Raw genomic sequence first — 14,813 nt, 5'->3', positions numbered from 1 at the left:
GAAATACCACTGCTAGAGCTTTGCTAATTTATTTTAGGCTTCTTACCCCTGTTATTATGCAAAATTCCTCAGTGAAGAAAACACGTCAAGCTGCTTTTAAGCATCAGTATCTAAGTGTCGACAAATGTCAGGTCCTTTACAGAAAGCCCGTTTTTCTTGAGTGAAACAAAAGCTTTCAGGCAAGAATGAGGGTCATGTGGTTTGAGGAGCAAAGTTATCTACTTATAAGCCCAGTCTCGATTTCGTTTTGGCTGTGACTCTGTACACATCACAGATACACCTGGACTTGTTTGGGGATGTCTGGGAGACAGTCCCTGGGAGCCAGCCAGCTCCCTAGAGATACTATGACCACTGAACATCAAACCCTGCTCCTTACGCAATTGAAACTGTGGCTCTTGAAAACCAAATCCCATTCTTTGTCTTTCTTTTCTTTTCTTTTCTTTTATCCTATTTGGATGAATGACTCACAGTGATCTATTTCAGCTGAAATGACTTGTTTGAGAGCTGTTTGTGAGTCACGTATAGTGGTCACCATTAAAAAATGTACTGGACTTGACTCAGCAATAAGGAAATAACATAACTTCTAGAGCTCTGGTTCAGAAATGGCACAGAAATGGAATGGACAAATATGAAAAGTAGATAATGGATCCACAGTGATTTAATTCTCGGTGATATTTTCATTTTATGCAAATACTAAAAGAAAAAAAAAAAAACACTGGCTGCTTGGGGAAAGAAAAAAACAGGAACCAAAAAAATATTTAGTGTTTGATCAAGCAAAAATCCTTTCAAACATCTGCCAAGAGAGTTAAAACAAATATAGATGTTAAATAAAAGGCCCAGGTACCAAAGAGCAAAATTTAATGAAATCTAGAACTGTTAAGTATGGATTCCTGTTGAGAAAAATGTCAATCTCTTTCAGAGTGTTCCCATTGCTCTATTTTTAAGAAAAGTGTAGTAAAAATACATAATACAAGTTAACTCTTCTTCTTGCTTTTGTTTTCCCCGTCACTCCTCCATTGATGAAAAGCATTTTCCACTGGAGTCTTGGACCCCCCACGAAGCATAGACCCTCATTTCTAGCATGGATGGCCTCTCCCTACCAGATCAGCTTACTGGTGAGCTCAGTAGCTGGAGAGGCATCTTACCAGGCCAAAGGCAAAAGGTCTTTGAAGCATGTTGATGGTAGAGGGTTATTTCCAACTTCTCTGAAATGCAGATTCCCAATGGCGGGTCATAGCAGATTCTGCAGTGGTAGGCTAAGGGCTGAGAAAAATCTGATGAGAGGGCAGGGGTTGGGAGGACATCAGCTGGCGGTAGTGAAGAGTGATACTCCATCTTGAGGGTCCTGCTTCACGTACCATGCCCACAGTGACACGTGAGAGACTGAACAACACTTGAGTTAAAAGGGCAAAGAGTTTGATTTTGGGGTGGTCCTTTGCTATGGCTGATGTAGGAGAATGGGAGGGACCGAGAGATGGTGGGTATCCACTGAGAGAATCCACAGATGTAGCAATCATGCTGTGCCTACTCGTAGGCAGGCTCCAAAACCTTTAGTTTGTCAATTGCTAATGATAACCCCTAGCAGAGGAGACTGGAGAGAAGTAGGGGGTAAGGGAACAAGCCAGAATATGGTTATCAATAAAAGTTAATGACACATGGCACACACTGAATCATGCACCTAGGTGAGTGGCTGCTGGAGAGCTGGAAGCCAATCACACCAGGAATGAGAGTTGGGATCTCTAAAAAAGCCATGTGCCAGGAACCGTCCCCTCCCACCCAAAGTTTCGGTCAGCCTGGACTTCTCTCCAATAGCCTTGTCCCCTCTCCAATCTTGCTTTAGTTCAGCTTTGTAGTCACAATCCTTGGTGTATTGAGTCTGGTCATTGAAATATAGTATCTCCATCTGTCTTAACCAGGGAAAAAGTCTGCCTCCTTGGGTTAGAAGTTGGGGCCAGGGATCTTAAGGACCCCAATGTCATTATCAACTTAATCCATGTCCGTTTCCTCCTTCAAATAGTTAGCCTTGGGCATTTTACTTTCTAAAGATGACAGAATGTTATCTGGCCATATGCTAAGATAACATTTTTATATGGACATAAAAACCCAATTTGTCTAAGTCAGCAAAACCCTAAGCTTCATATTTTGTCTCTTACACCTAGGAGAGAGCACAGCATGGAAGGTTCTATTGCTTGGGGGGCTTCGATGAAGCTTCTTCTTCCAAATTCTTCCATCACCTTTCTTTCACACTTAGCTTGCATAGCATTTCCCCCCACATCAGAGGCTCCAAAAAGAGAGAGTCTACTCCATAATGGGGCGCCTGCTCAGATGTTAAGCAAATGAAAAGCAAGAATTATGGGCGATAGCTCCCTGGCTGTAAGCTGTTCCCAAGTCTCTACTTTGTTCAGGAGGCCAATTGCCCTTCAGCTACCAGCGTGCCTTTGGGCTTGAGCATAGTCAGAAGGACATACTTTTCAGAGCTGAGGTTGATTCTGTGAAGAAATATAACCTTCCAGCTAAGTTCTGTGAGATGGCTCTTACACTTTAAAGGAAGCTTTATCTGAACCTCCAGCAATAAATTCGTGAGCCCTTCTCTGAGTGCACGCCTGCCTTTGCCCTCTCCGCCACCCTTGCTTGGAGTTGCTTTTCACACGCATTCTCAACTAAATGAATGCTCAGACAGGGCCCTGTCTCAGGAAGGCAGCCCATTCCTTCAACAACCTCCATCTGCATCCAGGGTTTGGGGCTGAGGAGTGCAGGGTACCTGGGAGAGCTCCCAGGGCGAATTAGTTTGAAGGTTGCTTTTTTCCTTTTGCTTGCTTTCAAGGTGGAACGCATCTTGACTCTGCAATTTGAAAACTGAAGAGGGATGGGTAGGGAGTTGGGAATAAGTGAGCAGAAGGAAGTGGCTTAACAGAACCTGCAAATCGTGAATATTAGTAAGAAAAAAAATTGCACACATTAACAACTGAATTAAAAGAAAACAGTACAGTTTCCTCATTAGTGTTCCAGTGACTCCATTTTCAGAGACACAAGCTCTATTAGACAGGGTTATTCTCCCCTTATTGCAGTACAGTGTTATTTATCATCCTTACTTAGCAAACAGAAAAGGGTGAAAGAACATCAAAAAAGGAAAGAGGACAGCAGAATGTTTTCAATTCTTCGGGAAAATCGGTTGAATCATCCTTTTTGTGGTCATTGTGGTTGGTGGCGGTTGCGTTTCACTTTGTTGTTGTTTTTGGCACTGAAGGGTTTGGGGTGGGGCTAGAGGAGCTCGAGCCTGCTCCCCAAGGGGTCTCCATCTGCTCCAGTTATAATCCTGTGGCTCCCAAAGGCATCCCTGAACTGTGGCTCATGCAGGGAATTGATTGCATGGACTTGGGGAAGTCGTGGCTGACCACTCGGCCATTCTCTCCACTCCCACCACCGCTGGCTCCTGCCCCGCTGTTTCGGGGGAGTGTCGATGTCCGTATGGCTTCGTTGATGGATTGCTGTGGGATCAAACAGAAACCCTTTTCAGGAGGACCAGGGGTTCTTCCCCAGGTCCTTGGCAATGATTGGCAAAAAGAATGAGTCAACGCTGGACTTACAGGACTTACAATGCCACTGCTATCCTCTTCCCATCCCACTCCATTCCTAATCTGTAATGACTTCTCATGAACTCACAAAACTGCTGCATGGCTCTGGACAAGTCTGATCCCCTCCCTGGACCTCATGGTCTCTCTGTTTAATGAGGCGTGTGCTGGGCTAAAAAATCTCTAAGATCCTTTCTGGTTCTTTTATTCTGTGATTTCTAAAGGTGGAATAGTTCCATGGTAGTATTGATGGCAATCAATGCAGCAACATGAAACAAGTGGAAAAGCTCTGGAAATGGGGTTTAGGAAACTTGGATTTTAGTTCTGGTTCTGATATTAACTAGTTGTGTGACCCTGTACATATCTCCTTACCTCTGTAGACCTTTTAAATCTCCATGGTTATAAAATGTATTTATCTATGTACCTACAGACTGTTATTAGCAAGAGGGATGTCACTACGTGAAAAAGTATTCAAAATGTTAAAAAGAATTAAGGGTGTGCTATTGTTGGGTTAAAATGAAAAAACTGCCTCTGATTTGCTTCAGGGAAAATGCTGTCCTACCTCTAGCAGCATGTGTGAAGGGAATGTAGAACTCATTTGAATAATACAATAGGCAGAATGTAATTGGAAAGAGGCATGTGCTAAGGCAAACGAGAATGTGTGACAAAGATCATTCTCTGTGTCAGCCCCTTCCCAACAGCCTGTAAAACCTGCACCTCTTTTTTTGAAACCTGCATTTCTAAATTGACACTTCAGATCAATGCTAATAAACTTGTGATTTCTAGAATGTTGGAATTCTATATATGAAATGGACTCCAGCAGTCACCCCAGGACCATATGAATTAGGTGGAATGTTCAAAACCACAATCTGGGATTAGAACCATATCTTATTAGACAAGAGGAAGGATTCTGTTCTGAGTTCCTTTGCAGGAAAACACTTCATGACATGAGCCTCAAACCCTTACCTCTTCCTGTCACTTCTAACTTCACATTAAGAGATACTCATAGACATGTTTTCAGGTGGGGCTTAGTTTCTTGGTGTTCCAGAATCAACATAAAGGGAATGTTATATGAGTTGGTCTCCAAGACCAACCCTACCCATCCTTCAAAGGTGCATTGTGTTCTCACCTCCTTCTTGAAGCCGTCTTAGACTGCACCTGTACCTTAGTACTCCTGCATTATACATCCTCTTGTAATGGTTCTGCTTCAGGTCTGTAAGTTTTGTCCTCTTTAAAGGCGCTAGTTATCTGGAATGGGCAAGGGCCGTGTCTTCTTAATCCTTCGCTGCCTCCCAGAGTGTTCAGCATACAGGTAGCTGCTTAATCAATATTCCTGAGTTTGTCAAAGAAAACCCAAACGCCTAGGATTCTTCTCAAAAAATCTAACGCTTTCTCCTTTGCATATTATGATGATTCTAGAGATCAGAGAAGCCAGTCAAACTACTCTGGCCAGACAGGGATAAACAGGGTAGTTATGATCAATGTTTTGTTCTTTCTGCTATACTTCGATGGGAGTATCCTCTTATTACTGGCAATTCTAACAACTTTTTAAATGTCCTTTCATTTTAAAATCCATGATTCAGATATTTCCCCCCCATATGATGCTCTACCTACACTGGTTCTGTCTCTTCCTCAAACTTCTCGAGTTGATTTATTTACATTCTACCTTGGTTGTCCTCCATTAAAGAGGAAGTGTCACCTGGATTGCATTCTTCTAAATCAAGGCCAAATAAATATCACTGCGATGCTCTAAGGGGGAAATGTGAAATGAAAACACGAGGCATTAATGGTTACTTACTTTCCCCTAAAACATGTTGAAAATAACTTTGTATGTGTGTGTAAAATATGGAACCCTCTACTGGATAGTTTGAAATGTCTATCTTCTATGGTCTTCTCTGCCATATCCCTTTACTTTAAAACAAAAGCTTCAAGTTCACGCTGATCACCTTGTGCTTTGCTTCTGAAAAAGTCTCACACATTCCCATAATATTCCACTGAAGTACTTGCTGAATTTGTCTTAAAGGAGAAGATTGGCAGCATAGCTAACATGGCTGCCTATCGAAGTGTGAGAGAAGTTAGCTGAGCATATAACGAAAACCCTCCACATCATGTCCCTGAGAATTTGTGTTCGAGGAAGCTGAGGGCTTCTCAGGGACTCCATACACCACTGATAGTGGTTGCAGCCTGCTTGCTGGCTGCCTTTCTAATACGTTTATGGGATCTCAGCAGGAAAAATGGTCAAAACTTTGGAGTAGAAAGCAATAAGAAAAATGACTAGATCCCCAGTTCTCAAACTTGACTGCACGCTGGGATCACTGGAGGAGTTTTAGTTTTGGGGGAAAAACAATACTGACACCTGAGACCTAATCCCAGAGATATTGACTTACTGTGATGTGTGGCCTGGATGCTGGGAGTTTTAAAACTCCCCAGGTGATTCCAATATGCAAGCAAGGTTGAAATCCACTGATCTAGTTTATTTCATTCACTTTACAGAGCAACTGAGGACTTAGGACTGACTGGCTTAAGTTTAATTGTGTGGTCTAGTGCCGAAGTGGGTGACCTTTTTACTATGGTTCTTCCTACCCCTTGTAGCTGAACTGTCATAAGTTAATGTTATTCCTTCTCTTGCCTCTAGGAAATGTGGTTCTCCCTGCTCCATCCTCGCCGTACCAACCATTCTTAAAGCTGATTCTCAGAGCTGTTTTTGTTGTTGCTGTTTTTTGAAATTGATACTCAGGGAGTAAAATGTTTTATCTCAAAGTCCCTCAAGCTGGCTCTTCAGGGACTCATTTCTCTAACAGTGATTACATCATGACTTCTCAGCCACTTGCCTTTCTAAGAAAAGTCTCCTGAGTCTCTGCACATCATAGAACACCCCAATAAAAGCACAAACCGCAGGAATGACCTCCTCCTAGTACTTGTGCTCAGAGCCAGATGACTGCCTGCTATGGTGCATGCACCCCCTGCATTACCAAGTCTCTCGGCTGCTCACTAATCCCATGGCAATGTGCAAAGCCTCCATCGCTTTGCCAGTGGGTTAAACATGGCTCTTAGCACCGCCACATACAATTATGAAAGGTCAGTGGCTCTCCTGGGGGTGGGAGAGGCTGGGAATTATTTTCCTTGGGGAGCAAGGTGGTAAATAATAAAGACCTTGGTTGTCCTTCCAGCTAAGAACTCAGGTTCTGGTCGGTTTTCCCAGGTAAAATGAAGGAACGGAGAATCTGAGACTATTCATTTTGGAGTTTGTCTTAGCTGATGTATTTTTGCTACTGTGACAATTTAAATTATACTCAAATGTTCTGTTTGCCTGAATCCCTCTCTGAGTCCCCATTTTCTCACACGTTTTCCTCTTCTCTCAGTCTTCCTGTGCGCTGGTCTCCCTGGCCTCCTGCTGGTTTCCGGGCAAGAGTCCTGGTCTTTTGGTCCCCGACACTTGTGCATCCTTTGCTGGCAACTCTCTTCCCCTGGTTAATTCCTTGTATAGCTCAAGTCTGTTAAACATCACTTTTGCAGGGAAGCCTTTCTGGCCTTCTCCAGTCCCCATTCCCTGATCAGAACTTGAGAGCACTGGGCATTTTTCTTCATAACACTCACTGAACATGTGCGTTTGCTTATTTTCTGTCTTCTCCATCAAACTCGCAGTGTCCTGAGAGCATAAGCCATGTCTGTTTTGTTCCTGGCTATATCCCCAGTGCTGAGCAATGCCTACCATACAGTGGTGCTCGGTATGTCTTTGTGGAAGGAATATTGGCAGGGTGCCCTGCTCATTTTCCCTGTGACACTTGCTTTGTGTTCTGCCCATGTGACATCAAAGGGGAAAGGAACGCAACAATGCACAAGCAAATGATAACATACCATAGGTGGCCTCAATAACGGGGACAGGTAAACCGAAGGATAAGGGCTGCATATTACTTATCTGTGCATTGTGGCTGGGGCTTGAAGGGACACGGAGTAGGTGCTCAAAAGTATCTGTTGCCATGTGGTTGGGGAGGAGAGAGAAATTTAGAGGTGGCTTGGTTGGTCCCAAGAAGCCAGACTTTGCAAAAGCCACGTTGGAGGTCTAATTCCTGTTCCTTCAGCTCCTAGCTTTTGTGGGCTTGTTAGGATAAGCTACTTAGCTTCTCTGAACCCCTATTTCTTCATCTGTTGAATTGCAAGCACAACATATTACAGGATTAATGGAAATATATGTAGCACTTTGAACATGGAAGTTACTAAAAAGTTGTTATCTTCCTTTCCTTCTGTCTCTCTGTCCTTCCCTTCTTTTTCATTTCTGTCCCTCTTTTTCTCCTCCATTTTCCATGCAGAGTGGAGAAGGGCCTACTGAACACGGTTGAGAAGTAAAAGGCTGGCTCTGAACTAGGGTTAGGCCCAAGGCTCTAAGAATTAGCTAAATACTGTGATCAAGGAAAGAAAGAAGGAGGGTTCTTGCAAAGGCCCATGACACCGTTAGTGTCGGCCTCTGGGGGACGTTGGAGGTTGCTCTTCTGTAAAGAGCCAGCTGACTTTGGAGAAGGCAAAGTACGGACTAGCAAAGAGAATTGCAAAGCTGGGAAGTCTGAGAGGCAAGTGGCATGTGTTCCACTTATCTCTTTTGGATGAGAGAAGAGTTGATAGAGCTTCAAACAGTGAGGGCTGGGTCGACTCGAAAGACAGCAGAAGTCATTTTTCTGCATTTGGAAGTTTAAAAATTCTATTCAGAGCCTTAGTGAGTTGTGTAGAAGTCATGCCAACCAATGGAATTAATCATAGAAGATTGTGGTGAAAGACATTGGAGTAATGATTTCAAGAGACCCTGGTGTTGGCTTCTGAGACGTTCAGCATCTTTGTAAAGGGAAGGGTGAGAATGTCTTTGAGAAGTTACGGCGTGCATGCGTCAGTGGCCACTTCTAAGGATATTATCTTAACCTGGAGGTTGTGGCTTCGGTGGTGAAGGTCAGCACCGTCCAGTGCTAAGAGGGTCGCTGTCTTTGGTCACCCTGGTGCCACTACCTGGCACTGACCATGCTTAGCGGGACCTAGTAATTCCAGAGGAAGCGCGGCAAGCCTAAGAGATCACCTGCTTGGTGGATGCCTGGTTTCCTCAGATTTTATGAGCATAAACAGATGGGGCCAAAGCCACCTTGGATGATGCTTGTTCTTCCAAGCTGGGCGTTTGTTTTTTTACATATTTATTTATTTATTAAGTGTGTTTTTCCAGGACCCATCAGCTCCAAGTCAAGTAGTTGTTTCAATCTAGTTGTGGAGGGTGTAGGTTACAGTGGCCCATGTGGGGATCAAACCGGCAACCTTGTTGTTCAGAGCACCGCGCTCTAACCAACTGAGCTAACCGGCCGCCCAGGCTGGGTGGTTTTGTGGTTGTATTTGCCTAACCTAACAGCAGCTTCCTCCCAGGCTTCACCTTATCCTCCAAGAGATTTTTTCTTCCAGATACAATTCTACGTTAATTTTACTAATACCCTATGTGCGTGGAATGTCCAAAGAGAAATCTTACCTAGAGGAACTCACAGTCTATATAGCTCAAAAAGCCTAGGACATGTAAGTAGGGGCAATAAAAGGAAAGTCTTAGGGAGGTTATAGCTGGCCACTAATAAAAAGAAATATTATAAATTCTAGTTATCATTGTTATTATGTATTGAGGGCTTACAATGGACCGGACATTTTGCCAAGCCATTTATATCCAATTTTTCATATAATCTTCACAATGATTTTCTGAGGTATGTACTATCACTAGTCCCGTTTTACAGAAAATGAGGATCAGAGAGCTATTGAAACTTGTCCACGATGACACAGTTAACAAATGGAGCAGGCCGGATTTATGCTCAGACTTGCAGACTCCAGAGCCTGTGCTTTAGACCACTACACCGCACTGTGTCCTGGGGGTGGGGGGCAGTGAGAAGGTGCTCCTGTGAAGGGTTCTGGGCATTCCTGGGCCACTGGTTTGGGCCAGTGCGGAATGATCCATGGGGAAGGTTTTAGGGGTTGTTCAGTTTGCAACTCATCTAGCTCTTCTCCTGTCCCCCTCTTTGTCTCTGGAGTGGCCTTTCCTCTCCTTGGAGGGTAAGGTAGGAGAGTCTTTAGGCTTATGTTTTGGATGGAATAGGCAAAGAAAGCTTCATGTAGGTTATAGGAGACCTCGTTGTGTCCAGCCAAGGTCCCTGGGAGTTGACACTGGGTTTAAGGTCTGAGGCTCATGCTTTCGCTGTGCTTTGTCTTTGGACCTGGTATTGAGTGAGCTGGTCAGGGGTAGGATGGAGGCGTGGCTAGGACCCCTGGCCACATACCATCACACTGCCATCCCTTAATTATTCCTGTCATTATATGTTAGGGAAGTTGCGTTGTAAATGGGTCCTATGGCACAGAAGACAGGGAGACGCGTCAGCCTGCATAAAGGCACATGGGTGGAAAGTACGGGGTAGGTGGCTGGAGTATGGGGTATGTAAGGAGAGCTGATTGTCTGGGAGGGGAAAGAAGACCTTGGAAATGCTGACTGCCAAGACGGAAGATCCAAATCCAAGACAGAAGGCCCTCTCCCCCAACTCCCAGTCCTTGTGTCCAGAACAGAATACAGAGTTTGCAAACTGGGGAAGGAAATGTCCAGCCCTGTCATGTCCAAGAGTGACCCCGGAGGTATGTGTAGGGCTGATGCCCCAAGGTGGGGAGGGGTTAGGCAGGAGGCTATGGTCGTGACCCAACAGTGGGTGTGCTGAGCTCGGGAGCAATTGAACTTTGTAAAATCGTCATCGTAGGGTGCATTCTAGGAGACCAAATCCTACCAATGAATTGTCTTAGTCTAGTCAAGTCAAGGTCACTGCTTAGGATACACAGCTCCGAGTGCCTGTGCTTCTCTCCACTTCTGTTGGTCTGAATCCCACTTGTCCTTCCTCTTATTTCTGCCTCTTCCCAGAAGCCTTCTCTAATTTCTTTGTCCCCTACATTGCTACAGGCCTTCCTATCGATACCATATGTTGCTTCACCGAGTAATTGTTCTGTGTCATTCTTTGTAGAAGATTCTGAAGGTCACAGTTTGCATCTCAGTCCTCTCTCCCTCCTCAGGGTGTCTAGTTCATGGTGTTGCTCACATGATTAACTCTTCCATACATATTTTCTTACTGAAGTTAAAGGATGAAATGTGAGGGGCCTCGAAGGTCATTTAACCCAACTCCCTATGGACACTTGAATCTACATCCTCGTCAAGAGTGATTCAGCCTGAACTTGTTAACCTCCAGTGACGGGTCACTTGCTGCTTATTGGGACAGTCTGTCCTATTGTTAGGTACCTCAGAAAGAAAAGTGGATCTCCCTTACAGTGTTAACAACTGTTCTCCGTGGCTTTCAGTCATTAGTTCTTGTCGTACACTTTGGGACCCCACAGGACTAGCCTTCTTTCCCACCTGAAAAGTCTTCATATTTTTCCAGATAGCTCTTGTCCTTCATAAGTCTTTTCTTCTCCAGTTAGTTGTCTTCAGTTACATTTGATGTGGTTGGCGGTCATCTAATTAATCTGCTTACCCTTCTCTGTACATTATCTTCTCTGCCAAAGTCTGTCTCACAATATGGTGGTTAAGAAAAGACCTAATTCACCAACCGTGACTAGATCATCCATTTTGCCGAGGGTAGACACTCTCCCCCCTTATATTGGGAGATACACTTCTGTTAATGCAACCTCAGCAGCAAGCTACCTCTTGCCTCATGCTGTGTTCACTGTCCACTTCAACTCCTAACTTTGAGTCTCACCACTCATCTTTGGCGGATACAGTTGTTTTCTTGGGCCTTATGTTAACTATCTTCCTTCCTTCCTTCCTTCCTTCCTTCCTTCCTTCCTTCCTTCCTTCCTTCCTTCCTTCCTCAGAGCTGCCTCTTCCCTTGTCACCTTCCTCGTAACAGCTTTATACCCCCTGTCTTGGGCTGACCTCAACCGCCTGTCACTCCCACCCTGTCTAGTTGAGGGACTCCCAGGAAACCCAGCTGGATCACAGAACAGGTTAGGAAAAAGGCCTGGGAAGACGATGCCACCTTCATCCGCTTGGACTCGCTACGGGATTTGTAGCAGAACTCGATTAAGGCAACCAGCATGGCTAGTCCAAGTCCTCCGATCAGGATGTAGAATACGCCTGCCACATTGCTGAGGCTCAGGGCACTTGTCTTGTCCTGGGAAGAGGAGGAGGGCAGGGGGGAGGGGAAAAGAGGAAAGTGAGGCAAGAGGCTAGAGCCCATCTAAGTCACAGCATTTCTACACACATGCACTCAACCCCGTCACCCTCTTTAGCATTCAGAATAGTTGGAAAGGCTTTTGATTCACTGACAGAGTATTAAACATTCCCCATAAAAGAAGTGGTGTGTGTGTGTGTGTGTGTGTGTGTGTGTAACAGTTTTCCAAGCATCCCTGATTATTTTTAATTTATGATTATATTCCTCCCCCCCCCCCCCCACCTCCCTAATGCCTGTTCTGGGGCAGGAAATGCCACAAGAAATTCAGGGCAGCTTCTACCAAGATCTGTATCCTGTTCTGTTACCCTATTCTTTCAGAAAACTGTCTCTTCCTTTTCAGCTCAGTTCCTGCCCTCCATCCCCTCTGTTGCTGAGCAACACATTTGCCTTGTTTCTTGTTTATGTCTCTGAGTGTTTTTCGGACAGTTGGTATTTAAGATGCGCTTTCACCTAGATGTGCATTTGATTTCCATTTAATAAGACAGTTATTTTATGTATAATAAAGACCTACTAACGTATTCTTTTAACTTACTGCTCTGAGTCCTAGTTTAGAGGAAAAACTGGGGGAACTTGGAATAGTAAAAAGGTACTGAGATAGAAAAATGGATCTATTAAGTCCTAATAATTATGCCTAATTGGTGTCATTTTTCTGTTGGAGGTGCTCGCTAAAAACACTGTAGGCCTGCTCAGGTGGCTGAATTTAGAAATTTCTGCTGCGTGTGGTAAAAGGTCTTGCGCTGGCTTTGAATGAGGAGGGTCCTGGAGCAGGGTGCTTAATTCCTAGGGATCTGGGGGAAAGTGCCCATGTCCAACAGCAGATGGACAGAGCTCGCTCTGCGGAGCCTGCGAAAGGCCATCAGTCTGGTGAGACCATCCCTGAGTTCTGCCTCCTCCAATTGGGTTCAAAAATCAGGTCTGAGGAACAACATCTTCCCAAGTGGTGAGAACAACTGAATAAAACTGGTGGCCATGGTGGGAGGTAATGGCTCAGGGAGAGGGAGAAACTGCTCAGTGAAATTCTCGACATCTTGAAATCCTGAAAGAATACTCATCCCCAGAGGTCAGGGTGGTTCTTCCACCTTTGTTCTGTTGTTTGCTCAGGTAGAACAAGTTTCTCATTGAGTTAAAATGAAACGCCTGCCTCAGCTGGCATGGGCACACGCCATGGTTGGTTGGTTGGTAGCACTGGATAGGATATAGCTTTTGTATCACTCCGCATGTTCTTTGTCAGGTGGGGATATAGGCAAGCGAAGGGTGAACTGTCTTGCTTTAGGGACTCCTTTGACCTCTGCCCATTAGAATCTGGGCGTGTGGAGAGGGGTGTGTTGATGACCAAGTCAGTAACCTGTGCCCTAGTTCTACTTGGTGCATTGTACAGGATTCAGCGGGGCTCAGCTTGGGACTGCAGCCGGCAAATAGCAGCCTTCCTTCCCTCCCCAGAAGCAGCCTGGTCCAGCAGAGCTGTAGGATTATCTAAGCACATCCCTTTGGTGGCTTCCTGTATCGCTAAAGCAGATGGCCCTTGATGATGGCTTATACTTGGCAAGGCATATTCTGGCTTTGGAAGCAGTGGAAATGATTATTCAAAGGAGTAGAATTTCTCCTGCTCCGGTATAATGGCCTGATAAGGGAGATGGGCAAAACTGAGTTTGGTGGTCTGTTCAAGAGTTGGTTGAACAAGGAAGTTCCCACTTGGCATGATTTTTTAGAACACTCAAAATGTCTCCCTGTTTGGTGAGGAGGAGGGCTGTAATTCTGCTTCTGTAGAGTAATTTAGAGTCCTTGGAGGAATTAGAGTCAGTAGAGGTTCCTATACCACTTTTCTGGATAGACAGGGCTAGGGGGGTGGTCGGGAGGCAGTGAATGCATTATCAGACAGTGGGTGGGGAACAGGCCTGAGGGAGGAAAGGAAAGTCCTGCTCACAAGCTGACCCGTCTTTAAATAGCTGAAGTGCACCTTCCCTCCTTCATCACCAAGGCTGTTTCTGTCTCTTTCCTCATGGTCTTTTCAAGTTTACCTTGGTTGTAGATTGCCTTCAAGGCTAAGGGAGGGGTGGGCATCTTTTTTTATTACTATCTTCAAAAAACCCTACGAGGGCATCTGTTTCCCTAACCATAGAAGGTGGAGCGTCTACTGCTAGTATATCTGGGAAGGAAGGGTTAGATACGCATGTAAAAGTGGGGATAGGGGACATAGCTATATAACTGCAGGAGGAAGACGGTCCAATGACTGAGCATTTGACTATGTCTGGGGGTGGAGAGCATCCCTCACTTTCGAAGGTCTCTGGCCCATGGAAATGGCAGTGTATGTGTATGTGGGGACACATCCCATACAAACAAAGAGGGCAGCCAGATGACATGGGGACTGCTGCCTCTTGTAGGATGCCCAGTGTCACTGATCCTTCTTTATGTCAGCCCAATTCTTTAGGAGCAGGGGTCAGGGAAGACTCTGAAATCCAGGGGGCACCTGGGCCCTATCAGAAAGCGAACTTAGATGTAGCACAACTGTCTCCGTTTGGCACACTCTGAAAGGATATGGAAGGAAGTGCTGGTGTTAGTGTCTTCTGAGCCCACACAATTTACATGTAGGCAAGGGTTTACGATTACCCTCTGTGTGCCATTAGCTTTCTGGTCGCACCGAACTGAGTTCTTTCAAAGACGGCCTGTTCCGTTGGCCTTACTGACTCACTCTGCTGCAATACGATGGGGCATCCTGGGGCAGGGACAACGATCCTTTATTTTTAAGGACCAGGGCTCTGATTCCTCATCTGGCCCACAGTGTCCCAACGAGGGGGGACTTCCTCACGGACTTCAGTACAAACAGCTCTCTTTGTGTTTCATGGGCAAGCTACAAGCTGCCCAGCTACAACCAGGTGAAGGAGAAAGACGGAGTTTGAGTCTTCTGAGCACCCCTCTGGGGAACCCCATTCTCCCATCCCATAGCAGCTGGATTCTCCAAAGCCAGGCAGCTTGTTGGTGGGAGTGAAAAAGTCACAACTTGTCTTCCACCAGGACGGGGGAAAGAGAG

At 45.2% G+C, this 14,813-nt stretch overlaps 1 protein-coding gene across 5 annotated transcripts in view; it reads right to left on the bottom strand.

The window, feature by feature from the left end:
- Window positions 1-640: 640 nt before the first annotated feature.
- GRIA1 (glutamate ionotropic receptor AMPA type subunit 1) overlaps window positions 641-14,813 on the bottom strand; it is a 289,345-nt gene continuing 275,172 nt past the window's right edge. For 4 of the 5 annotated variants that reach the window (XM_019750390.2, XM_019750391.2, XM_074313815.1 and 1 more), the window contains 2 exons: window positions 11,591-11,725; window positions 641-3,509 (listed from right to left, as the gene is read on the bottom strand). In XM_019750390.2, the coding sequence (XP_019605949.1) occupies window positions 3,309-3,509; window positions 11,591-11,725 (336 nt within the window). In that variant the 3' untranslated portion in view covers window positions 641-3,308. The remainder of the gene's footprint in view (window positions 3,510-11,590; window positions 11,726-14,813) is intronic. The other variant, XM_019750392.2, reaches the window with a different exon arrangement.

Source organism: Rhinolophus sinicus, linkage group LG10 (genome assembly GCF_036562045.2).
Source record: "Rhinolophus sinicus isolate RSC01 linkage group LG10, ASM3656204v1, whole genome shotgun sequence".
NCBI lineage: Eukaryota > Metazoa > Chordata > Mammalia > Chiroptera > Rhinolophidae > Rhinolophus > Rhinolophus sinicus.
This window is presented reverse-complemented; position numbering and strand designations above follow the sequence as displayed.